This window comes from Anomalospiza imberbis, chromosome 11 (genome assembly GCF_031753505.1).
Source record: "Anomalospiza imberbis isolate Cuckoo-Finch-1a 21T00152 chromosome 11, ASM3175350v1, whole genome shotgun sequence".
In the NCBI taxonomy this organism is placed as follows: Eukaryota; Metazoa; Chordata; class Aves; order Passeriformes; family Viduidae; genus Anomalospiza; species Anomalospiza imberbis.
Genome location: NC_089691.1, coordinates 182,371 through 207,368, shown reverse-complemented (window position 1 = coordinate 207,368; position 24,998 = coordinate 182,371). Strand labels below are relative to the sequence as shown.

Sequence of the window (24,998 nt, the reverse complement as noted above, 5' to 3'; positions counted from 1 at the left end):
TCCTGAGACACCTGGGTGCACCAAAAGGATAACATCTGTAGCTGTAAAGCCCATTTACTTTAATGGTAATGCACTAGCTCTTCTATATGTAAAACACGTGCTAATGTCCAAAATCTCCACAGTCTGACTGTCCAGCTTTTGAAGCACAGTTTTCTGAAGTTATTGATGCATGCAAAATGCACATTCTGGCCCACTTAAGATGGGCCAAAATCAAATGAAAGCAACCTTCATTCTGTTGAAGAACAGTAGGGCTAAAAAACCAGTGTGAAAATCTGCAAGGACACCTTGTGAATGGGCCTAATTGGAATACTTTCAACACTTTTCAAGGAAAAGCAAATAAGTTTTATGAAGACTTCCTTTTCTAACTCACTGGGTCCTTAAGAATGAGGGAAGTGGAATTTAAGCCCAACAAGCCACAGAAAACCGCATTTACAATAAAAAGAACTCAGACACCCAACACATGTTTAAAGCCTGAGTGAGAGTCAGATACTTCTCTCCAGTTACCGTACTGAGCCTATTGCAATGGGAGGCCCGCAGTTTAGTCAAGTGTTTCAGTCAGATCACAATTTTGTTATGGAATTGCTACTCACCATCTTCCGGATGGCTGCATTGGAATGGTTTGCTGCTGTCGATATCAGCTCCAGTGACTCTGCAATAAAAGTACCAACAGTTATGCATTCTCTAGATTATATCTTTTAATAGCACCCTGGGGGACAGGTTCACCTCTTTGAGTAGTTTTTCCTTCAAAATTGATGATACATAAGCAATTACAGACATAACCAGTTCTGCCTGTTCAACTGATCTATGTTTCATCTTTCTCTCCTAAAAATCTAGATGACCCAAAGTACACAGTGACAAAGAACCCTCACTTTCTAGGAGTCACCTATTAAAAGTCAAGTCTCACTTAAGTCTTCCCAAGCATATTTTTAAAGATTGTTTTCCTCAAACAGGGCTTTCCTGCTTATGGTGATATGGACACTGTTTTGGTTGAGATCAAAAACTCCTTGTACTCCTGTCTCACCATATAAACAGAGTCTATCTGGCTTTCTTGGCAAGAGATACACATTTAAATACAATAAAAATTAAAAACCATTCTTCCTTTCTTCCTGTAGCTTCCTGTCTTTGTCCTTAGCCACACAATGGATTAAACAAGAAAGTTAGATGTTCCACTACAGCAAACTTCAACATATTGTCACTGTTTATTTGCCAAAGCTGCCTTCATTCCTAGAGCAGGCATTCCAACCCTTTTCTTCTCAACTCCAAAAGCATTCAAAATCCCTTTGCTTGGCAATAATTTGATTAATTCAAATCTCCATTTCTACCATAGCTGGTAGATGTGGTTGTAAGTATCTGAATACATAAAGAAAAACTGCCCAAGATTTCATTGTGCTTTTAGACAGAGAGGCGTTTACATGTACTTTCAGCATCTTTCCTGTCTGGAGATTCTTCTGGAAGTTTCTTTAAATAGTCCTTCAGGAGAAGCTCATAACGAGGAATCCTTTGCACTGGTTCAAGCATGTGATGCTGCAAAGTCAGGTTTCCACACACCTCCTGTTTCTGTAATGGAGAGCAAACAAGAACAGGAGGGTTTGATTTTTTCCTGCCTTTGGTGTATAACAGCAATGCAAAATGACCATTCACATAGAACTAGAGGAGTGTACAGGAGCTTCTCAAGCCATCATGGATCAACAGACTCATTAGGTTGGAAAAGACCCTTGAGATGACTGAGTCTAAACATGAACCTATCACTGCCAAGGCCAACTAAATCAAATCCCCAAGTGCAACATCTGCCTGTCTTTTAAATCTCTCCAGGGACAGTGTTTCCATCACTGCCCAGGGCAGCCTGAGCCAGGGCTGGACAACCCCCTCCATCAAGAAATTTTCCCTAATATCCAATCTAAATCTTCCCCTGACACAGCTTGAGGTCATTTCCTCTTGTCCTGTCTCTTGTTCCCTGGAAGCAGAGCCCAGTCTCTCCCCCATCTGCTGTGCAGAGCAAGAAAGGTCCCTCCCGAGCCTCCTTTTCTCCAGACTGAGCTCCTTTCCCAGCTCCCTCAGCCCCTTCCCCAGCTCCGTTCTCTTCTCTGGACACACTCCAGCCCCTCAAGCTCTTTCTTCTTGTGAGGGGCTCAAAACTGACTCCAGAATGTCCAGCACAGGGGATGGGCACTGCCCTGGCCCTGCTGCCACACCAGGGCTGAACAGCCCAAGGTGCCCTGGTCCTTCTTACCCACCTGGGCTCCTGCTCAGCCACTGCCACCAGCACCCCCGGGGCCTTTCCTGACGGCCCTTTCCAGGCCCTCTGGCTCAGTCTGGAGCTGCAGGGGCTGTTGTGCCTCAAGGACAGGACCTAGCACTTGGCCTTGTTCAACCTCAGATCACTGGCCTCAGATCCAGCCTCTCCAGAGCTGGAGAGCCTCACAGCAGCTATCAGATCTGGCAGGTTTTTTGTGAATCTTCATCCCACGTCTGGTATTTTCTGCCGATATGCAACTACCTTCTTTCAGAAGGCTCAGAAAAGCTCTTCCCATCCATGGCCTTGTACAGCATTATTCTCTCAACTTCACGAAATCAGAATGCCTCCAGGAATGTATTGCTTGCTAGAGCTCACTGTATGAGCAGTAGACACACTGCTCACACATCAGCTTTGAAAGGCAGAGCTCTCTCAAATTCTGCTTCTTTTTCACTTGGCCAAGAAGGGGAGGAGGTTTGAGTCTGGTTACATTAAACATCATCCAATTAGGCACCACTGTGCTCTGCTTATAATGGCACTGAGTACTGCAGTGTACTTGTTTTCATAGGGTCCTCTGAAGCTAAAGAATATTTCTGTTTAAAAGAGGAGAGATAAGAATCTCAGTAAGAACCAGTAACTTGCTTTAAAGCACCCAGGAAGTTTCTGCTAGCGATGTCATCTGACTCCTCAGCAGCATGTTAACCACAGACACACACAAGCTCTTCTACACAGCATTACTTTTACATCAGCCCACTAATGTGGTCTGTTCCAGTGTAAACAGCCTCTCTACAACCATGTTAATTTCACTGTACATTTCTCAGAGAAAGGAACTTCTTTCAAGTATCTGCAAATTTCCTCATAAATATTCCAGCCCACACCACACTGCTGACTCGCTCCATTCTCACAGCAAGACTGGAGATAATGGGATGAATGTCTGAGAGAAAAATATTAGCTATTCTTCCAGAAATTCAAAGGACTAAATTTGATAAGTCACAGTTGTCAACTTATTGGTAACATTTGATTTTTGTTTTCTGCTTTCCCTAATTTAACACAATTAGTAACAGTGAATGCCTTATGTTGTATATTATATATACACTGTTCCATTAGCAGCTTAGGTAGTGCATCCCTGAAGGATCACAACACACTTCAACTGGTATGTTGAAAACTATCAGTGCCTTTTGAGAGTGCAGAGATATGTCAGATGAGTGGACTAAGCATTCTGGGTCCAATCTCTGTCGCCTGCAGCTATGATCACTGAGCAAAGGAGCAAAAGGTGCTGTATAGGTGTGACTAAATAACCCACAGTGCAATTCTGTCATCAGCAGGTTTCCAAGGTGCATCTCCTGCCTGCATTGCCAGTGCCCACACTGCCTGGCAAGAGTCCTCCTCAAGCAACAGCTGCCCATGGTCTGGAACCGTGCAGACCGACAGGTGACACACATAATTTGTGTTGGAAACTTGTTGGTAGGAAGAGACAGGTGAATTTTAGAGAAGGGAGTTGCCTGTGCTGTAGGGAAAACAGTCCCAAATTGATTACCCTGCAGAAAGTCATGGCTTGCCACAGGCTGAGGACAGCAAAACACAGTGCTGGTGTGTGTGTCCTTAGTGGGAGCAGGATGGGTAAAGGCAGAAAAAGGGTAAGAAAAGGCCCTGTGGAGTAGCAGCATGGCAGGAAAGGACCTCCCCCCGTCCTTGCTTCTCCAAACTTCTGTCGGAATCTCTGAGACAGCCCTAAACCTCCACACAGGGCCTCTCATCTCTCAGCTTGCCAGGGGATTACTTGATTCCCGACACCTGGCCCAGCCACAGTCCTCCCATTTAGGGCAGGCAGCTGTGCTCCCTGCTCAGCTTAACCCACTCCTTGCCAGCCCTCCCCGCCCAAAGGATGGTATCTGCCTTCTCAAGACTGGCACAGGGATGCTTATGAACGTCCTGAAGCCTGCCTCCCTTCAGCTGGCCCAGGGGATGAGCAGGATAGAGCAGTTTTATGGATATATCAGCATAACCGGAGATCTTCCCCTCTCCCTGCTCAGCTTTTTGTGCAATTATGAGAAAACACATGAAAATCTGTGTTAAGCACCCTCCTGTGGAGCTGATCCCAAGAGCTGCTTGCCACTTTGGAAGCCTCAGGAAAACTAGACGAACAGCAGATGCTGTCAGTGACATATCCAAACTTAAGCACATCCACCTCAGAATGAAACTATATTTATTTAAAAAAAAATTAAAGTTAGAAATGAGGAAGACAAATCCAAGAGAGTCAGAATTACTGGGCCAAGGGTGAAGTTTCATTCTGTGATCCGATCCTCCTCTTAAACCACAGAATCATGGAATGGTTTGGGTTGGAAGGGACCTTGAAGACCATCCAACCCAACCCCTGTCCACTATCCCAAGTTGCTCCAAGCCCCATCCAGCCTGGTCTTGAACACTTCCAGGGATACAGGGGCAGCCACATCTTCTCTGGGCGGCCTGTGCCAGGGCCTCACCACCCTCACAGGGAAGAATTACTTTCCAATATCCCATCTAACTCTGCCCTCTGTAAGTTTAAAGTCATATTAAAAAAAAAAAAAAAAAAAAAAAGCTTGAGTGGGATAAAAGCTGTGTGTGAAATTTGTGTACCGGCAAAAGAGAAGAAAGGAATGCCACTAAAATTGTGTAATTTTAATATGTCTTGTTATCTTGACAATATGTGTCATGAACTGGGAAACAAATAAATACACTGAATCAAGTGAGGATCTCTTACTCCTGGGTCTAGCCAGCAGAGAGTTAATTTTTTCCAGTAGCCAGGAGGGGTGTGGCCAGGGCCCCGGTGTTAGGTGTTATTGGATAAAGGTCATTGCCAGGCTGGAAGAGAGGGTCTCCTTTCAGAGAAGGTTCCTTATGGTGGAGCAAGTGTGGCACATGGAGCATTTTGGGTGATGCTGGTCCTGACTAGAGGGAGTGGTTTGGGTGATGTAGCTGCAGCTGGATTGAGCTCTGCACTCTCTCTTCAGTACACCTTTATTTTTATTATTAATGCTGTTGATCTTTCTGTTTGTTTTCTTATCTCACTGGTGTTTCCAGTAAACTGTTCTTACCTCAACCCATGATTTTTGCCTTTTGTGCCTCCAGCTCACCTCTTCAGATGCTCCAGGGGGAGGGGAGGGAAAAAGGGAAGAGGGGGGAAGCAAAGGAGTAGCAGTGTGGTTTTGGAGTCTCTAAACTGGAGAGTATAATTCCTAAACCATTACAATCTCCAAATCCTATTATGCCAATTAACAACATACCTGTATATTCTGAACAACATCTTTGAAGGGAGAGGACCGCTGCATACATGTGTTCACAATGTCCATTGCCCTGTCAAAGTTCTTTACATATTCTCCATACATTTTCAGAAAAGGAGCAAGTTTCTGCAGGATATCTCCTAGCCGTGGGTTGACACTCCTATGGTAAAGAGACAGGTAAGTACTGAAATCTCTGGAAATCAATGGTATCTTCAGAGAGAAAACACAGCCGTAAGATTTCCACAGTTGTCTCCCACATGCACAAGCACTTACACATATGTGCAATCAAGATAGGCTAAGTTTAGTTTAAGGTAATCTATGCAATATCCTAGATGAAACTTCAAACATGAATCCTGTTGTACTAGGGATGACATTTCTGCCCTCATTGTCTTAAGAGCAGACTGACTACACATTATTAAAGGAACAGCTGTATATCTGTTCTGCCCAACACAAAATCTTGTGGGAAACTTTTACTTATTAAAAATAATCTTTTCCACCACAGCCAAACATCTGAATTGGTTTTAATACAAAGAGATGGTTCAATTCAGCGGGGTAATCCTTAGGGGCCAGTAACCCCAGGCTGGAGCAGCAGTAGCCACACATCTCTCTCTCTGCCAAAGTCCTGGCCAGGCAGCGAGCCAGCCATTCTCCCCCAGTCTGCCTGCAAGACCCTCTTTAGCCAGTTGACTAGCTTTTATCCTTTTCTGACTCCCAGACTCTGCAGTTTTCCTCCCCTTTGTTACAGTTGTCCCTGCAAGTGCAAATCAGGCACAGAGGTGCTGAGACTCATTTATTCCTTCTGGTCACTGACGAACACGTGAAGACTGGACTCAGCCAAGAGAGAGGCAAGCCCTGATATTGTCTTGGTCAGTCAGGGTACCTGGAAAGGTCAGCACTATCTGCACCTGCTACTGCAGGACACCATGCAGCCAATTTGTCCCCTCAAATCGTGGTTCCTAGATCTGACTTACACTTAACCTTTCTACCTATCACTGCATTTCTGCCTTATCTACAACTTAGAGAATCACAGAATCATTAGGGTTGGAAAAGACCTCTAAAATCAACAAGTCCCACCTGCAACTTCTTATAGTAACCAAATTTTAATTGGCATTTGAAAATATTTATTTCAGCTATGAGGCCAAAAGAAGCAATTTCATTCCTTCTTAGTACTGTCATTTCATAGTACTGCAATAATAGGAGAGTGGGAATGCAGTAAGGAAAACAGTTCTGGTAATATTTCCAACTAAAAAAACACTCACAATGTATTCCGGAAGTTTTGAGTGCTCAGGCCTACTCCTTAAGTCAGAAATGTTTGAGAGACTTCAGAAATGTTTGAGAGTTAGTAAATAACTAATGTAACTACTGCATTAAACAATAAAAAAATTGAAATTAGACTGGGCTGTATGGTTGCTACAGTTTCTTGAAAATGTATTTTTTAAATAATTGTAATGACAGCTACCTACCATTCTTGTGTAATTCTTGTTTTGAGCTCAGGAAGAAGAAATTGTCCATGGAAACAATAGATGGAAGAAATATTTGAGAAGATGCCTGTTACCACTTCAGATGAGATCCCTGCTTCGGACAATTTAGTGCAAAAAACCTGCAGGAGGCAACAAGACAGTACCAACATTTTTTTTGCGAAAAACAGTCCTAGACATGCTGATTTTAGATTGCAATTTTGCAAAGCCGACTGCTTAGAACAGAGCTGCAGATTTTGACCCTGGTAGCCAGTTCTTAGAGTCTTAAGGAGGTTCACAAAACTTAAGCCCACTTTCACCCAGGGTTAGATATATCACTATAGGCTATTGAAAAAACTAGGAAAGTCTGAGCTGTAACTCAAAAAATATTTAAATTACTGAGAAGATCAGATATCTCATATTTGAGTGCAAGGTGCAAAGAACATCCAGTCCTTGAAAAGCATTTACTACTATTTACACAAAGTAAAATAAAAAATGTGATTGGGTTTTTCTCAGTAGGAAAAATTACACTATACTGAACAAAAGGGAAATACATTCCCTAGATTTCTATGGTCTAGAAACAGTTTCTGTTAATCTAATACAAACACTGTAAGTATTCCATACAGCTCCAAGAGTTGTAGGGTGAAGGGTTCTCCAAGTTACAACTTCTAACAATATTTCTTGGCAGGTGACAGTTTTCTATTTTTTTTCCTTCTACTCATTTTTTAAAAGCACTTGGCCAGCAATGAGTCTCATCCTCATTTTTATTTCTTTCCTGCAAATCCATGGCTTTTTTCTTTGAGATAATTATAGAAATGCCTGAATTGTGTAGCATCAACTCAAAGTCTATGGGGAAGAAAGTTCAGACTCATCACACCAGTTTCACTTCATCCCCATGTGTAAACATGATGGGCAACCATTACAAAACAGAGTGGTAAAAAAATAGTTTGCTGTAGGCACAGGACTGACACATGTGGCCTGATTTTAGTAAAATGTCAACTTCTTGCACATCAAAGAGTAATCACAGATTTAATAATTTCTTAGTGCCTTCATTATCGCTCTGATTTCCTCTCCTCGCATACTCAGGGAGGAACCCAATGCTGGCAGTGTCTGTGTCTTGGACTGCTGCTTTCCCATTTCCCTTTCTGCCATCCCAATCCTCTGGCTCCTTTCAGAGAACCCTCTTGCCCAAATCTTGCATCTGGGACCAACTGCACACAGCCTGACAAGCAAACTCCATCATCCACCTACACACAGCATTTGTATTGAGCTATAGCTTAGGCAATGGACAGGAGACATCATTGCTGCTCACTGAAAAGAGAGATAATTCAAAATGGAATTACCTGGTCCAGGAGATGGAGTCTTTTAACATACGCTTCTTCCGTGTGGAGCAGCTCATTGGCAATGTTGAATAGCTTTTGGGGCTCTGTACACTGAAAAAAAAGTTACAAATGACACAATTCACCTGCACCTCCACTTCTAAGTTCTCTTAACTGTTCAGTTTTTCATTTTGTCAGTGGCCAAAATCCTACCAGCAGAGGAGCCTGGAGTGAAAGAGATTAACACATTTCAGAATCTGCTCCACAGCTCTCAAAAGATCACTTTGCTCCAGAGACATTTTAATGCTGTTTTCTGAAAGAGTAATTAGTAATGCAATCAGTGGCTGGTCAGGACATCACTTGAATTCATTATGGCTTTATAAAAAGAACCAGAAACATCCTCTAAACCTGGAAATAAGTCTAGTTAATTTGAAAAATAAGGCAATAGACTGTAAATCAACTGTTCTGCTTTTTGGACTCAGGTCCTGTAACTAAAATGAAAAATGGAAACCAGGCTGTTTGGCCAGATTTCTACCCTTGCCAGCATAGCATTACTCTCTACGGCATATTTCTAAGATTTTTGTGCAGCTTTAAACACAGTCCAGTTCCCTGGAAAGAATTTTCTGCAAGGTATCCTAAATAACTCAGTGAAGCTTTTCATTAAGCTCATTTAAATAAACAAAATGAGAAAGGACTACTTAAAAACTCTAAATACAGTTTTAAAGCACTGACTTTAGGCACTGATCAGCCAAAAGCTACATAAACCCTTCAGTCACTAAGTGCTTAAAAATATGTGAATTACTAGAATACAGGCTTGAGCTTTCCAACAATCTTTTGAAGTGTTAGACTTTAAACACCATGCCTACATATAATGAAACCAATCCAGAACAGAGCATTGCCTGGCTTGTGTTCAGGAATACAAGCATAGAAAATGGGCAGCAAGGATGATCAAATGTAGGGAAACTATACTGGGCTGGATCCAGAAAAAAAGACAAATGCAATGAAGGTAAGGAGGTGCATTAATGATTCCTGGAATGGACCACATTGACTGGGTGCAATTAATCATTATTTCTATGGGAAAACTGAAGGGCATCAAAAAATCACCAATGGGCTGCTTCAGGGGCTGCTTCCTCAAGAAACACAACATTGCTGGCAGTAACCTTCACACAGGTTCACAAAAGAACCAGAAATATCCATAGAGGAAAAATTCAGCTGAAGTCTATTAAACACATGGGGCAATTTCCAGTTCAGGAAGCACCTGGGTCTGTCACCAGTAGCAGGGCTCCATTCCAAATGCCTGTCTTTGGCGCTCACATTAGGGGCAAGGACTTGTAGATGTAACCCTGTGAGCCACCATCAGATTGTTGAAAAATATCAAATAAAGGCTCTCTTTAAGCTCCTTCAACATTACTTTGTTTCCAAATAAAGTTGATGAGAAAAAATTAAAGACCTGCCCTTCACACACATTCAGGCAAACTGCAGTACAACTGAAAACCTCAAAGGCTTTTCAAACAAGCCATGAACTCCAACAAATCAGACCCACAATTATCCTACATGGAATGAGGCGCCACTTGGCACAAAGTATCCATAGCTCCATGATACAAGTGTTATTGAAGGAAAGTGAATACCTTTTCTTTATTTGAAGCAACATTAGACTTTCTTTGAAGCAATCCCTCTATTTCCGGGAACAAATCTGAAGATAGGCAAACATGCCCTGAGTGAAGTTTTGACATGGACTCCCTCTGCCCTGCCTCTCAAATTATTCAAGTCAATTCAAATATTCTTTTAAGCTCTTTCAACATGCTACACAACTTCCTGCTCTGTTCACTATGTATTAATATTTAGGGGAAGCGAAAAAAAAACCAAAACCTTACAGCACAATAAGTTTTGAAATTGTTCCAAGCAAATGCATCTTATTACAGTTTACACTGAAGTGCACTGCTGGCCAGTCAAACCCAGTAACTACAAGGATCTCTCACTGAGAAAGAATTTATCTGCCGGTGTTGCTGGGCACAAAGGAGCACTCAGATGAAAGGCACTGATGAAAACAGCTGGCATGCCAGCCACCAAGAGCATCCTTTGAGTTATTTGAATTCAGAATTGGAAAAAAATACTTATTTCCAACCAAATACATTTGTACTCAGAAGTAAATCTTTACATAGCAAAGGCACTTTTTAACCTCCTGACCTTCACCACCTGCAATTCAGTTTATATTTCAAGAAAACTTGCTGACATCTACTTAAATACCAAACAAGGGCTGAATAGGCTCAGCTTGAGCTCAGTTTTACAGAGTGACTCTGTCTTCAGTTGCTCTCTCTGCTAGGCAGAGACAGGCACATTTTTCAGACAAATTTACAACATATTTGTCTTCAATGGGTATAACATTTTGAATGAAATTGTAGATTAATTAAATGTGAGGCAGTCCCATTCTTCTAACTTAATTTTGTGCCATGGTGGGATAGCTTTAACAAAGCCTGAGCCATCATTCAGTTCACTAGGAACAAGATAATTCATGGTCAATGTTTCTAAAGGAAAAGTAAAACAAATCTGCAAACTGAGATTATGCTCTGCTTTGCGCAGTGCTCTTGCTGGGTGACTGCTTGCCACAGCATCTCCTGTGCAGTCATTCACTAGAACCTTACACCTGCTGCAAAGGCTGGATGGAACACTGTGGCTGGTGGGGTGACAAGAAAGATGAGAAAACTGAAGAGGGAGGTGTTGACTTCACAACACAGAAAGTACACTCCAGTGCTCAAAGCAGCATGATGCACATTCACTTCTTCGTGAAATATTCAAAAACTCATTTTCAGCTGCAACTGTCCATAAAACATTTTAAATAAAAAGAAACAACAGCCTGAAATCAAACAGAACCAGTTCCTCATGAAGGTCAGATTCACACTTGGAATGCATTTGCACCTCAAATCTTGCAGCAACCATTTTTCATACAATGGGTATGCACAACTACATTCAGTTGGCATCTGTCTCACACAGGGTTTTCAGCAAATCTTGCAAGAGAGCTGCTGGGATAGAGCTTAGGTTAAAATCATACACGCTTATGCTTCAAAACCCCACCAGTCAGCCCTGCAAAGAGCACAAAAAGTCCCAGAAAGATTTTAGACCATTTCCTACTCAACAATGCTGAAAACAATAAGGATAACTTATCCTATGCTTGGTTGTCTTTGTTGCACTGAAATCACATTTTCCTTAAGATATTTAACCCAAATATGATGATGATGGCATATCTGAATTTTCTCAACCAACATTATGACTAAAACATTGACATACAAACTTTTTTTTAAGGATATACATGGAGATAATCTCACCCAAAGGTGATAGTAGCAGGACTGCAGGCCAAACTTCACAACACACACTGGACAATGATATCAGATGTGAAACTCCAGCCAAGTACAGGCAGAATGGAAGTACATGTTCATGAATGCATGAGACCCAAGTGGGGCTCCATTGTTACTATTTACACAGCAGGAAGCAGGACAGAGGGAGAAAAGCATTCTTTGGTGATCATAAATGAGAATATATTACTCTTAGTGAAAAAATTCCTAAACAAAAACCTGTGAAGCACTGACACCTCTCCCAGAAGCATTACTCAGGCTCTCAGGCAGTCAGCACAAGTCTTGGGACTTTGGAGCACGACAGTCCCTCAGTCTCAGTTTCATATAATTTCTTTTCTTTGCAATCATCTTTGTAACTATCCAGGTTAATGTGCATCACTTCCTGGAGCTCCTGACATTTTCTGAAACATTATCAAAACGAATAACCTCCCCTTGGTTCATTTTTATTTTGATAAAAGATAACTGGAAATCCCAGTAAGTCACTCCCGAGATTTTAAAACATATTTGTGCTAACAGTGAGCCCTGTTAGACTGCTGCAGATGAGACAGAGTAAAAATTTAACAAGCTAGAAATCTGTTTGGATTTAGGTGAAATGTGCTTCTTTGAGCTTACTAACATTAGTAAAATATACTGTTTAGTCTAGTAACTGCAGCACTAGTAAAACTACCCCAGCTAAGGAGAAAGAATGCAAATTTCCAAGCTAAAGAGATAAGAGATAAGAAAGACTCCTTGGAGCTTGAAAAAGATAGCACAGAGTGACCCAGGAGTTCTCTCTGTACTTTCTGACAAAAACTGAGTACAAGTGTAACTAGCTGTAAGTGTAACGCAAAATCAGAAGAATGAATATGCATGAACCTATTGTGATATTCTATGAATATAAAAATTAGCTAAAGTAATAAAAAAGGATCAGGAGTTCTCAGGGGCACACATGTCCTTTGAAGTAAAAGATCCCTCACATGCGTCCAGCGCTGAAATAAACATACCGTGCCTTACAAATCTATCAGAATTGTAAGGTTTTAATATTTCACCACAATTCATTTGGCGAGCCAGCCAGGAGAGTTTCTGTTCTCACAGGGGCAGAGGGGAGAACGGACCTCCTTGGCTCGCCCCGGGGAATTTCCCTGGAGGGGGCTTCGCTCTGCCTCAGCCTGCCACCTGCGGAGACAGACAAGGACTTGCTGGTGTGCGGATAAACGGTATGTATCGAAAGGGCCCTGAGGGGAGAGAGAGACAGGACTGCTGGTAAGACATTCAAAGATGTTTGAGTGCCCAGCCTCATTCCTGTGCCTGCAGGCACCCAGCCGATAGGGCAGCTGGGCTGGAGACGGGTTCACTGTTCCGATAGAGCAGCCGCTAGCGACTTCTGGGGGTGAAGTCGAGTGAACCCGAAGTTTGTGTGCTTGTGGTGTCCAGACATTGTATGTGTAATGTGCTTGTAATCGTGTGAGTGCATGGTGTATAAAGAGAGTGAACGAGTGAGCGCACCCGTGGTGCGGGGCAGGGGGAAGTTCTACTCGCCTCTGAAGCGGCTGAGTGAGGCCCAGGGTGCCGGCTGGGATAAGCTGTGGGGGCAGGGAGTGCCCCACAGAAAAATGGAACAAGTGGAGAAACGTGAGTGAGGATGTTTACTGTGTTTAAAGGTGGTGATTTGTGTAGACTGTGTAGACTATGCACATTTTAAGCATGGCTAGACGAACCTGGGTGGGGGGGGGGAATTCCTCTACCCCAGTGGTTCAGACTTGATTCCTAGAATTTTACTGCGTGCTGTTATTCTAATTGTGTGCAGAGTGTGTGGGGACCAGAAGAAGCTGATGTGGGTAAATGCTAAAGTGTTGTATGCTGTGTTGTGTTGAGAAAAGCGAGCACTTTAAGAGATACTACCTTTCCCAGTCAGTTTGTGTGGTTCTTCCACCGCATTGTGGTAATTTGATTCTTGGGATTGTATGGTTATGTTTGTGGAGATTTTAAGATTTTTTTTGTAACAAGTGTAGCATTTTATGCAACAGAGCTACAGTATAGTGATTTATGTTTAACTATGGTAAAACAAATTAGAGGAATTCCAAGAATTCTTCCCCCCCACAGCAACTTAAGCCTTGACTCTCGGGAATTTGAGATAAGGAGTGGGGGTCTGTGTTTGTAAGCATATCAGAGTTTTTGCTGTAACAAGCACAACCTCTTGCAGGGCAACAAAGTAAGTGTCAGTAGAAACAATGCTTTAATCAAATTGTGCAGGAAAAGAACTGTCAAAGACTGAGATTTTGTGAAAGGGAGTTTTTGGTGCATTGAGAGGCTGGGACCTTGCCTGAGTACGACTGCAATACAGAGTTTGTGAAAGGGGCTGGTATTGCTGTTCTATGACCCAATTGTAAATTGAAGGTTCCTGATCAAGCCGATTCAGAACCTAAGATCTTAAATCTTACGTGTGGAAGATCGCATCTGATACCTGCCACTTGGCAGGTGAGAAAAACTGTGTGTGAGAAAAACTGAGAAAAGACTGTGAAGCTTGGGTGGAAACAAAACAGTATAAGGAATGAGAACTAACCAGAGCAAATAAGGTGAGGTCTTGTATATTGGTATGTTTTTCACCTTAAAGAATCAGCCAGAATGGCAGAGTAACTGTGGGTTCAGAGTTCCCTCTGACCCACTGGTGTTAGCTCTTGAAAAAGAAAACAAAACAAAGAGAAGGCAAATCAAATGTGTTGTTCAGCAACCAGTATAAGGCAGCAATGTATGAAATCAAACAAAGCTTATCATCCTGAAACACAAAAACATACATGATTTGTTAAAGGCTCCTCCTAAGGTAAGGGAGGATGAGGAGGACCTCCCCAAAAGGGAAGAGGACTCAGGCTCCAAAGGTATACTCACTCAAACCCATCCCCCTCCTGGCAGTCCAATCTCATCCAGAACTAAGAAGTTACAGATCCCTCTGCAAGAGGCAGTGGGACCACAAGAAAGGAAAGGGTGGAATTTTAGTTGATACAGAGGTCATATGTTCAGTTTTAAATTAAGCTTTAGTACCTGTAGAGAATGATTATGTTACGGTATGGGGAACAACTAGCCAGTCTAAGAAGGCATACTTTTGCAAACCTTTAAAGTAACAATGGGGTATTTACAAGTTTTTGTATATACCCAACTAACTAAACATTCTAGAATGAAGAAGTTACTCTGGAGGTAAATGATCAAAGGTACATAGAGGTATTAATAAGTTTAACATTAACAGCCATTGAAATTAAGGTAGAAATTAGTGAAGAGATATTAGGACAAGTATTTTCAGGGGTATAGGCCTCTGATGTACCAGGGAGAGCAAAGAAAGCCCCCCCATAATAATCAAGCTTAAAGAAGAGACACAACCAGTGAGAATTAAGCAGTACCCCCTGAAAAAGATAAGGAAGAAATCAGCCCAATAATCGATTGTACAGAACTGTGAGCTATCAATAAGATAACAAAGGATTTATATCCTGTAGTAGCAAATCCATATACCTTACTGACTTGTTTAACACCGGAACTAATCTGGTTCACTGTTTTAGATCTGAAAGATGTTTTCTTTTGCCTCCCTATCCATGAAGCCAGCCAAAAAATTTTGCATTTGAATAGAAAAGCCCTAAAAGTGAGCACAAAACCTAGCTCACATAGTCCGTGGGCCTCAAGGCTTCAAAATCCCCCTCTCTGTTTGGAGAACAACTTGCAAAGAACCAGAGTTCTGGGAAACGCCACAAAAAGAAGGAAGAAGCCTTTCAAATTTCCTAGAACTCCAAGGATACAGAGTATTAAAAAAAAGACACAGGCATAGCAAAGTTGTGCCAGCTGTGGGTTTATAATTACAGACTGTTTGTCAGATAGAGATCTCCAGTGGACAAGGGAAGCAAGAAGCCCCACGGGCCTTTCACCAGCTAAAGAGTGCCCTCATGTCAGGTCCAGCTTTGGGACTTCCAGATGTAAGTAAACCATTCTTCCTATGTTCCCACGAAAAACAAGGAATTGCCCTGAGGATATTGGCTCAGGACTTGAGTCCCTACCAGAAGGCAGTTGCTTACTTTTCCAAGCAACTAGGTGCAATGCCAAAGGATGGCCAGGCTTCCTCAGAGCAGTAGCAGCAGTCGTGCTGAATATACAAGAAGCACGCAAGTTTACCCTGGGACAGAAATTGACTGTGCTAGTGTCCCACATAGTGTTCATAGTACTAGAAGTAAAGAGCAACCACTGTCTCTCACCACAAAGGTTCCTGAAGCACCAGGCCATCATGGTACAAGATAATATAGAGAAAGTAGTAACTAACATTGTCAATCCAGCCTCTTTTCTCAGCAGAAATCAAAGAGACACCACGATTGCCTAGAGACTACTGAAGCTACATACTCCAGCTGCCCAGGCTTAAAAGACACTCCTTTAGACGATGCAGAGACCTGGTTCACTGACAAGAGTAGCTACGTTGCCAGTGGAAAGCAACATGCTGTCACTACCAAAGAGGTAATAGAATCTGCACCCTTACCAACAGGCACCTCTGCACAGAAGGCCAAGATTATTGCACTGCCCTGTGCCTTAGAAATGGCAAAAAGAAAGAAAATAAACATTTATACAGACTGTAAATATGCATTCAGAGTTGTGCACGCACATGAAGTTGTCTAGAGAGAGAGAGGGGACTGCTGACCTCACAAGGAAAAAATATCAAACATACACAAGACATAATCCAGCTACTAAAAGTATGCAAATTAAAGCACAGCAGAGAATGAGCTCAGAATTGAGAAAAAAGAAATGAGCTAGTGGATAAAAAGGCAAAGAAAGCAGCAAAAGGTGAGGTAATTATAGACAGATTTCCCTTAAAGGTAAGCCAAAATATAATAATAATACTAATCAAAAAGGACATATAACCAAGAGGGGTGGGCTACCATTGAAGGGGAGCTGGTAATCCCTCCCCATTTGTGTGGTCACTAGTAAGGGCGGAGCACCAGAAAACACACTGGGGCCTAACTACTTAACAGCTTTTATAAAGTGCGGCTCCTTTCCCAGAATGACCCATGCTGCCAGAGTTACAGAGTGCATCGAAATGAAATGTTGACTTTTAAGTGGTAATTTTCACAGGCTTTTTACACATATCTGATTTAAAAGATCATTACCAAGAATTTATATGCCACAATCACTCAGGTAAACTGAGAGTGTGATCCTTGCCTCCAGACTAACCCCAAGAATACCCCCAGACAAAACTTGATCAGATTGGGAGGGGCCATGGATCTAGAGAGCAGTGGTAAATTAGCTTTTCAAAACCCCCATGGAAAGGGGGGTGTCAGCATTTATGAGTATTGGCAAATACATTTTCAGGGTGGCCAGAAGCATTCCCCACCAGAACTGTCAGGGTGACCAGAGTAAATAATACTGCTTTTAGAGTTCCAGTCACAATATTCCCAGACAAAAGATCACATTTTATTTCCAGAATAGTGCAAGAGACCTATATAGTGGCTTTAAGTAGACAGGTCAAAGAAAATGAAGCAGAATGCCTGGATCCACCACGCTTGAATGAAACAGGCCCCAGAAGCCACTTAGAAATTGACACCAAAAGACAATGAACTGAGACTAAAACTTATTCGGGCAAAATGAGTATATGGGGGGGGGGTAGTTTGTAATTTTCTTTATAGAATTGTTTTGTGTATTTTAATCAGTACACTAAATCTATGAGACAGCTGGCCACTGCAGCAAGTAGACTAGCAAACTTCAAACAACCCCTAGAATTATCCCTAAAAGGCCAGGGTCCAAGACCACAAGTTAATAGTAGAAGTGCTTATTATGGTTCAAAATAATGTGTCTTTAGCTTTCAGTTTTATACAAGTACAGTTTTGGATACAAGCAACAGCAACTTTGATCATACAGGAGGAGGCTAAAGTAATTTTCCAACTGAAATTTGAAGGATTGTCTAGGATAATGCAATTAATTCTAAGAGAAAATTCCAATCCTGGTAGACTATGGTAAATTTGCTGATTATATTAAAAAATCTCAGAATCATCTGTGACCTATGATCCTATTTCTAATGTGGCTACTGCCTTTGTATTTACTGTATGCAATGCCACTGTTTAAACAATGAAAAATGGTGCTCTACCCCTCAGAACAAAAAGTATAGGCAGAAAAGGTGAAGAAAAAGTAGCAAACAGTAAACTTAGAATTTTGTGCTACTAAGAAACAACTAGGATAAAGCAATACTATTAATGCTCAAGATGTGTGTCTTGGCACTGAACAAAGTATCTACCACTTTGAGATTCATCCAGTCACTGATCAGAAAACTGTGCTTGTATATACTAGTAAAGGTTGTGTATGCTTGAGGACTCCTTGTGCTATTGTAATTGTGCCTAGTAGGTCCAATATTCATAGTAAAGCATTAAGGGACATTTATTAATGTAAAGATTTGCATTAAGTAAAAGAATTTACTTACCATCAGAGAAAGGGGGGAATGAGACAGAGTAAAAATTTAACAAGGTAGAAATCCATTTGGATTTAGGTGAAATGACTTCTAAAGAATCTAAAGAATCACTGCATAGCTAAGCCTAGACTAAATAAAACAATACCACTCACATATCAGGCAAGGTTACCTTCCCCAGCCATGAGCTGTGTGCAAGCTTGGGTAGAAGACAGAGAGATAACTGAAGTAGAAAAGAATGGTTATTCATGAACTTCACTTACACTGATATCCTAGGAGTTACTGAGCCATCATTAAATCACTCTGCAGCTGTACTTATGCTCCTCCTCCAAATATAACAGCTTTCATATTTAATAAGACCACTGGTTACCTTCATGGTGCAGCTGCAAAGACTGGTACAAAGGTGCAAAAAAAGGTGCAAAGGGGTAGGAGGGGGAATGCAGGAAAAAGACTTTCCCAACTTAAGGCTTTTGAAGGAGATGAGGTCTCCCCAGCTCCCAAGCCAGCATTCTCAGTTCTTTCCAGCAGGAAAATGATCAGGTTTTGTCAAGGGTGATGTGAAATTCCAGCCTAAGAATAACCATGGAACAAGTCAACTTTGAATCACGTTAGCTCTCCTTGCTGGGAGCTATGGCCCTTCACTCTAATCCTGAGTCCGTAGTGCCCCAAATCTGCAACAGAATCAAAGCGGGGAGGGGGAAATGACCTCAGGTTATGACAGGGGAGGTTTAGATTGGATTCTGTGATTTTATGAGGACACTTGACATAGAAATTGGCTTCACCCAATGTGTCCCCAGAAGAGGGCACAATCTTTACACTGAAGAAGAGGCAGCTGCTCTCTCAGCCTTCCTCCTCTATGTGACTGCATAAACAAGGTGACTTAGTGTAGCTTGGTGAGCCTCAAAACTGCCTTTTGGAAGGGGAAATCAACTCAAACTGCATGGGAAAACCTGCAGTGCATCATATAAATGCACCACAGGAGGAAGGGTAATACAAAAAACCCAAAACAAACAAGTTTTCTTCTGCAGATACCTCCCATAAATTCACCAGGTGAGCTCCAGATAATTACAGCTTCATAACTTTGTGTTTTGTCATCCTTATTTCCTACTATATGGACACATAACTTAAGGAACAAGACTCAAAAACAGCCATCAAATAATTGATGTCGTACAAAACAGTGGTATTTGTCAACAAAGCACTTCTTAATCATATGGTAAGTGTTCAGCTTGGGGTTGTCACAATTGGTTTGATACAGCATTCGTAGTCCAAACTGTAAATTTAATTATCGGATTAAAGATTTTTTTAATGTAGTATATTATTTTTCAGGAGTTGGACTTTGATGATTGTTATGGGTTCCTACCAACTCAGGAAATTCTACAATTCTAGGCTTTCTTGCTGGCCTGTTGCAACTAATAACATGTCTTTAAAATAATATTTCAGTGGCACACATGCACATACATTCACATTATGAATATAAAATAATTAAAGTATGTCACAGAATTCACAGAATGTCTGGGTTGAAAGAGACCTTCAAGATCATCGAGTCCAACCCATGCCCTAGCACCTCAACTAGATCATGGCATCGAGTGCCATATCCAGTCTTTTTTTAAACACATCCAGGAACGGTGATTCCAACACCTCCCCAGGCAGTCCATTCCAGTACTTTATCACCCTTTCTGTAAAAAACTTTTTCCTAATATCCAACCTATATTTCCCTTGATGCAGCTTGAGACTGTGTCCTCTTGTTCTGTCAGTTGCTGCCTGGTGAAAGAGGTCAACCCCCACCTGACTACAACTACCCTTCAGGAAGTTGTAGAGAGCGATAAGATCACCTCTGAGTCTCCTTTTCTCCAGGCTAAACAACTCCAACTCCCTACATACAGAGTGTGTGTATGTAGGTATAAACACACTTGTCAAACTCTGAGGTACAGAACTTGCATGCCATTTTCATCATTTTCTAGTCACCAGATGATTGACCTAGAAACTAAGAAATGCATTCTAATGTCCACATTTCCCAAGGGACAAGCCCTTGACAGACACAAATCATTATATACTCGGTGAGTTCAACAGAACCACCTGATTTGTAAAAACTGAGGTGTGGACACTGCACTTCACTAGCTACAGATCATTAGCTGCAACTGCTCATCATATTCCTTAAAACACAAAAATCCCACATAATAACTTTACTGTCATCATGGCTTGGGGGGAAAAAAGCCCTAACAAATTTAAACACCCACAAATACAAACAAAAAGAGCCATCAAACAAAAAGTGCAAAAAGCGGAATATTTTGCACATATTTTGCAATATTCTGTTCTGTTTTTCTGGAAAAATCTAATCCCTATTAGAAAAAATTCTGGAAAAATCTATTCCTACAGCACTATTTCTAAAAAATAATTGTCTTGATAAGCTGATAATCAAAGGAATCTGTCATTAATCTTACATAGATGCTGCAAACACACAACAGTCTGGACTACATTAGTCTGGAATCAAAGAAAAATCTATTTTCCAGCTACAGTTTCCTGAACAGTAATTGGACATAACTACCATTAAAACAACTTCTCTGCACTCAAGAAGTGGTCACACCAACAAAAGCACAGGTTTCTGTAAAAAACCACTCTAAATTTTGGGTGAGACAAGATTCTGATCCTGCCCATTCTACTCGGATGCAAGGTCCTGACCCTGCAAGATGCACTATCCAATTAACTCTCTGAATAACACAAAGCTCCACGGAAAAGGACATGCTCTAACAAGCTGAACCTAGACAAACCCAAGCAATAAACAGAAGGTAGGAGTCTTCACCTACAAAAGTATTTGAATTTTAACAGCTAACCTCTGGCTGTGATGGATTCTCTTATATTAAACCTTTTGAAGCAAGCTGGGAACCTTTCTAAAAAACTATCTAGGTCAGGAGCAAGTTATGACCTGTGTAAAGCAGGAAACAATACTGACTATCGTGGTCCTTTGATGAAAAACAAACCAAACAAATTATCCAATCAATGTATGAAAGTGATGCAAGTGTCAGGAACTGGTTTCAGAGCACTCGATAGCAACGAACAAACTCCCTTACCTTGTTTACATCCAAATACTCTAACTTTGGCACTTCTGCTATCTCTTGCTCCTCACTGCTTCCTTCATCAATGTCACTGTCGTCATCCTGCATGGAATCTCTCTTCTGTTCCACAGAGGAAGGTTTGGTGCCCTTTCTGTCAGGTTCCATCTCTCCTGGGTTCCCAGCCATGCTGGGCTTCTTCTGCTCTGCCCCTTCTTCGCTGGGGAATGTTTCCCCAGCCACACTACAGGAAGGACTGTCAATGCCACTATCTCTGTTGGGAATTTTACCACTCCCATTCAGTTCTGCAGTTGAGTCTTTATTGCCAAGGTCTTCCTGGGACTCTTTGCTCACAGTCACAACAGTACAGTCTTCATGGCTTTTGTTATCACCTATGCTCAGCTCTTTAATTTTCATTATGTCTGTGTTAGCTAGATCTGTGCTGCATGGTATGTTTGGCTCAGCTTCATCCAATTCAGTTTTGTCATTTGTGGAAGAGTCACTGGAAACCACTGCGTCACGGTCACACAAGCTCGTCTGCTTGGATGAGTCCAGGCCAGGTTCCATCTTAAGAGCTAAATTTAGCTGGTTTCTTTGAAGAATATGTACAGGTTGCCTGTGGGTAAAGAGAAAGCACCACAGTCATATCAACACTCAGGTTTCACAAGTAGCCTGAAAGAGAGGATCTGATTGCTATTTGATTCAAGTTGTATTTCTTGCACCCCACTGACAATCCCAGAAGGCAAAAGTGTGCACATTGCAATAATAATGATCACCCAACAACACCCAACAAAAAAACATCACCCCTACATTCTACTGAAATGGCACCACCAGAATCCTGGGCCTTTAGTGCTTTCCATGTCACCTTGAAGAACAGTCTGGTTTGAGGGTTTGGAGAAGAAGAAATTGCTTTTAAAAAGAAACAATTGGTTCTGGACTCATTTAAATAGAAACTCTCATTCTTCAACAGAACCAAGCCCTTTTAGCAAGGTATTTTCTGCCAGAGAGAATGTACTGAAGCATGAGAAGGCACTATTCCTTTTTGAAAGACACCAGGTTCACCCAGGTGATAACACTCCAAGGCACAGTACAATGCCTGTCTCCATCTCCCTCTTTGTGGAAAAAACCCCATTACTTAGCTCCATCAGGCAGATTTGTTCTTCAGGAAAAGTTCTCATGTGTTTGTAAAATGAGCTGGTTTTACAGCAAAATACATATATTTTATGCAATTTAGTGTCTTTCATTACAAAGTTTTAGAACAGCTGCTGTTCTACATGACATTGTTTCACAGTACCCTATACCCTTGCCTGCTTCCAAGAAGCAAGATCTGATGTTTATTGTATCTTGGAGAGAAAACTCAATTATTTCATATCATAACAATCAAGTTCCTATGATGTAATTCCCACATTAAGCCAACTTAACGAAAGCAGACTGTGGGCTACTTGCCTCTGTTAGAATCCTACCAAATTCAGCAGGTCTTAAGCTCCTTAAGTATGACTGTATGTTACAAACTAAAATTTGCAGCTTTTATTAAAAATACACTTTGTCCTCAGTGAAACTTTGCACTTTCAGTAGAAAACATCCCAAGAGGACTTTCCATGGGATCATTACAGTTAATGTTTTCTACTATTATATTCTAAGTTTAAAATGCAGAAAAGGGAGAGGAGAGCGGACCTGGCAAAGCCATATTTACCTAATACTTTCAAATTTCTCAATGAGCGTGTTGACTCCTGCTGATATTGGTATTTCTTCCTCTCCAGATGCTAAGCTCCTTGATGACTTGGGATCAGCTGGCAAAGGCCGAGATGGTGCAGGAGGAATTCTTTCCTGCCCAGGTTTGAGATGGACAGGCTTAGGAGGTACTAATGAAAGAGAAGGGAAAAAAACAGGAGGATAAATCTCCATCTTCTTTATCCTAAACTGGGAACAAAATCCAGACCAAGAGGTATGCATTCTTTCCTAATTTTTTATGAGTGGCACATGTGCAGTCGTGAAGTATTGCTTACACCAAAGCAAGCTGCTAAAGAAAAATGACAGGCTTCGATTCTGAGTTTCTACAGCTGGCTTCGTTGTGCTAACAAACCGAGTGGCTTGCAGCACTGCACTGCTTCCTCATTACCAAACAGGATGCACAGCTTACGCTTCAGTTTGCAAGTTTGCTTGCCATCTCAATCACACTAATGAGCTTCCCCTTTAATGACTTCTCAAAATTCTGGCACCCTATTGAATGCTTATATTGGGGAAAAAAAAGGTAGAAGGATGAACCACATCCCAAAATAAACTCTCAAAACCCAACCCCAGCATAGATTTCAGTGCCTTGTGTTTGCTTGGTCCAAAATGCCACAGGCTGAACATAATGGCTTTTCTTCCTCTCATTTCCCTCCCCTCTCTCTTCTGTGGTGTAGTAGTCACAAATTTCCTTCCTCTTTTGGTTCTATGTTGAGTTGCATATGGTATAAATAAAACAAGTATTGTAAGAACACTCACATTCCACTTCAGGACTCACAAGGAGGCCAAGGTACAAAGTTTAATACAGTATTTTTTAAAAGTGGCATTAAAATGTAATGCAATTCTAAAATATTATTCAGATCTTCCATTGGTTGCAGAATAAATGATTTAGCATACACAGGCAGTAACTCATGGCGACAGGCTCCCATGCTGTCATGGTTTCATATAGGGAAAACAACTCCCATAGGAAGAACTGACATTGGAAGGCAGGAAAACTGGCTGTGGGATTATTCCCAAAGCACACACTGCATGGAGTAGACTGCCAAGTGTGCCCTCCAATCTAGACTATCCAATGAGTTGACATATTAAATGAGGAAATTCTAACTTCATGCTGTATTAAAAACATTTTTGAAAACAGTTTCTTTCAACCATTTCTGAGTCTGATCATCCAGCTGGGACATGTGACCAGTATTGTAATGGGGCTTGAGTTAACAACCGTTCTGAATGTAATTCCAGGGTTACTTGTTTTAGGAGGATAAAGAGAGGCATATGCACCCAAGAAGTCAATTCCAATTGTCCCTTCCTTGCAGAAGGCTCTGCATCTGTTCTAAGACCCACATCAGCCCAGATGTCTGCTCTGCTCCAGTGGATGGGCAGCTGCCATAGTAGTCCATAGCCAGACAGTGTCTGAGGTCAGTGATAAAGAAGTGTAAAAGCATTTTGGTGATCTGAGTATAGGTCAGATTTTAAACTTCCTACATTACTGAGTTTATTTCAGCATGAAAGAATAAAATCAAATTTTCTAAGCTTTAAGAGGACACTTCCTATAAGAGGACTGATTTGCCCAGTCTCCAAAACCATCTGAAATTCCTATCCTAAAATAAAGGTGTTAAAGTCCAATTCTGAAAAGACCTCTACAAGCCCTATCTTACACGGGAATAACAGGGAAACAGGAAAAGAAAATCTTCTTGCATATAAATGGGATGGTGAAGATCTGTGTTTTGTTCACTAGGTTTTCAAGTGCACACCATGTGACCAGTGAGCATCTGGCCATGTTTCTCCACGTAAAAATAAAAAACAACCTAAAAACAAGTATCCATACAGCCATCTGGCCCATCTACCAAAGACAAGCTCTGCGATCCCCACAGAGGGTGCATAGTGCAGCAGGCAGACATGTCAGAACCTACCCCACATACCCCATCAGGCCTTCAAAGTTGGCCCTGATCCATACACCCAAAGGTTTTACAATAATATCAAAGCATTTACACTAGGTCTCACTGCTGTCCATTTAAATATTTGATGTCTTTCCTGTTAGTGGATTCATGTGAATCACCTCAGACAACACACTCTGCACTGGACCAAAAGGAAGCAGGAAAACATTTTTGTTAATTCTGAATTTTTACCTACTGAAGTAATATTGAGCAATGGAGACCTCAGCATGGAGGTAAAGCCACTAACCCTACCCAGGACTACTTAGCAAG

The 24,998-nt window shown here is 41.5% G+C and overlaps 1 protein-coding gene across 8 annotated transcripts in view; it reads right to left on the bottom strand.

Annotated features, from left to right (window-relative positions):
- Positions 1 to 24,998, bottom strand: part of FGD3 (FYVE, RhoGEF and PH domain containing 3) — a 103,448-nt gene that overhangs the window by 27,773 nt on the left and 50,677 nt on the right. For all 8 annotated transcript variants that reach the window (XM_068201421.1, XM_068201424.1, XM_068201419.1 and 5 more), the window contains 7 exons: positions 22,763 to 22,931; positions 21,088 to 21,685; positions 8,294 to 8,383; positions 6,957 to 7,093; positions 5,497 to 5,653; positions 1,419 to 1,557; positions 591 to 649 (listed from right to left, as the gene is read on the bottom strand). In XM_068201421.1, the coding sequence (XP_068057522.1) occupies positions 591 to 649; positions 1,419 to 1,557; positions 5,497 to 5,653; positions 6,957 to 7,093; positions 8,294 to 8,383; positions 21,088 to 21,685; positions 22,763 to 22,931 (1,349 nt within the window). The remainder of the gene's footprint in view (positions 1 to 590; positions 650 to 1,418; positions 1,558 to 5,496; positions 5,654 to 6,956; positions 7,094 to 8,293; positions 8,384 to 21,087; positions 21,686 to 22,762; positions 22,932 to 24,998) is intronic.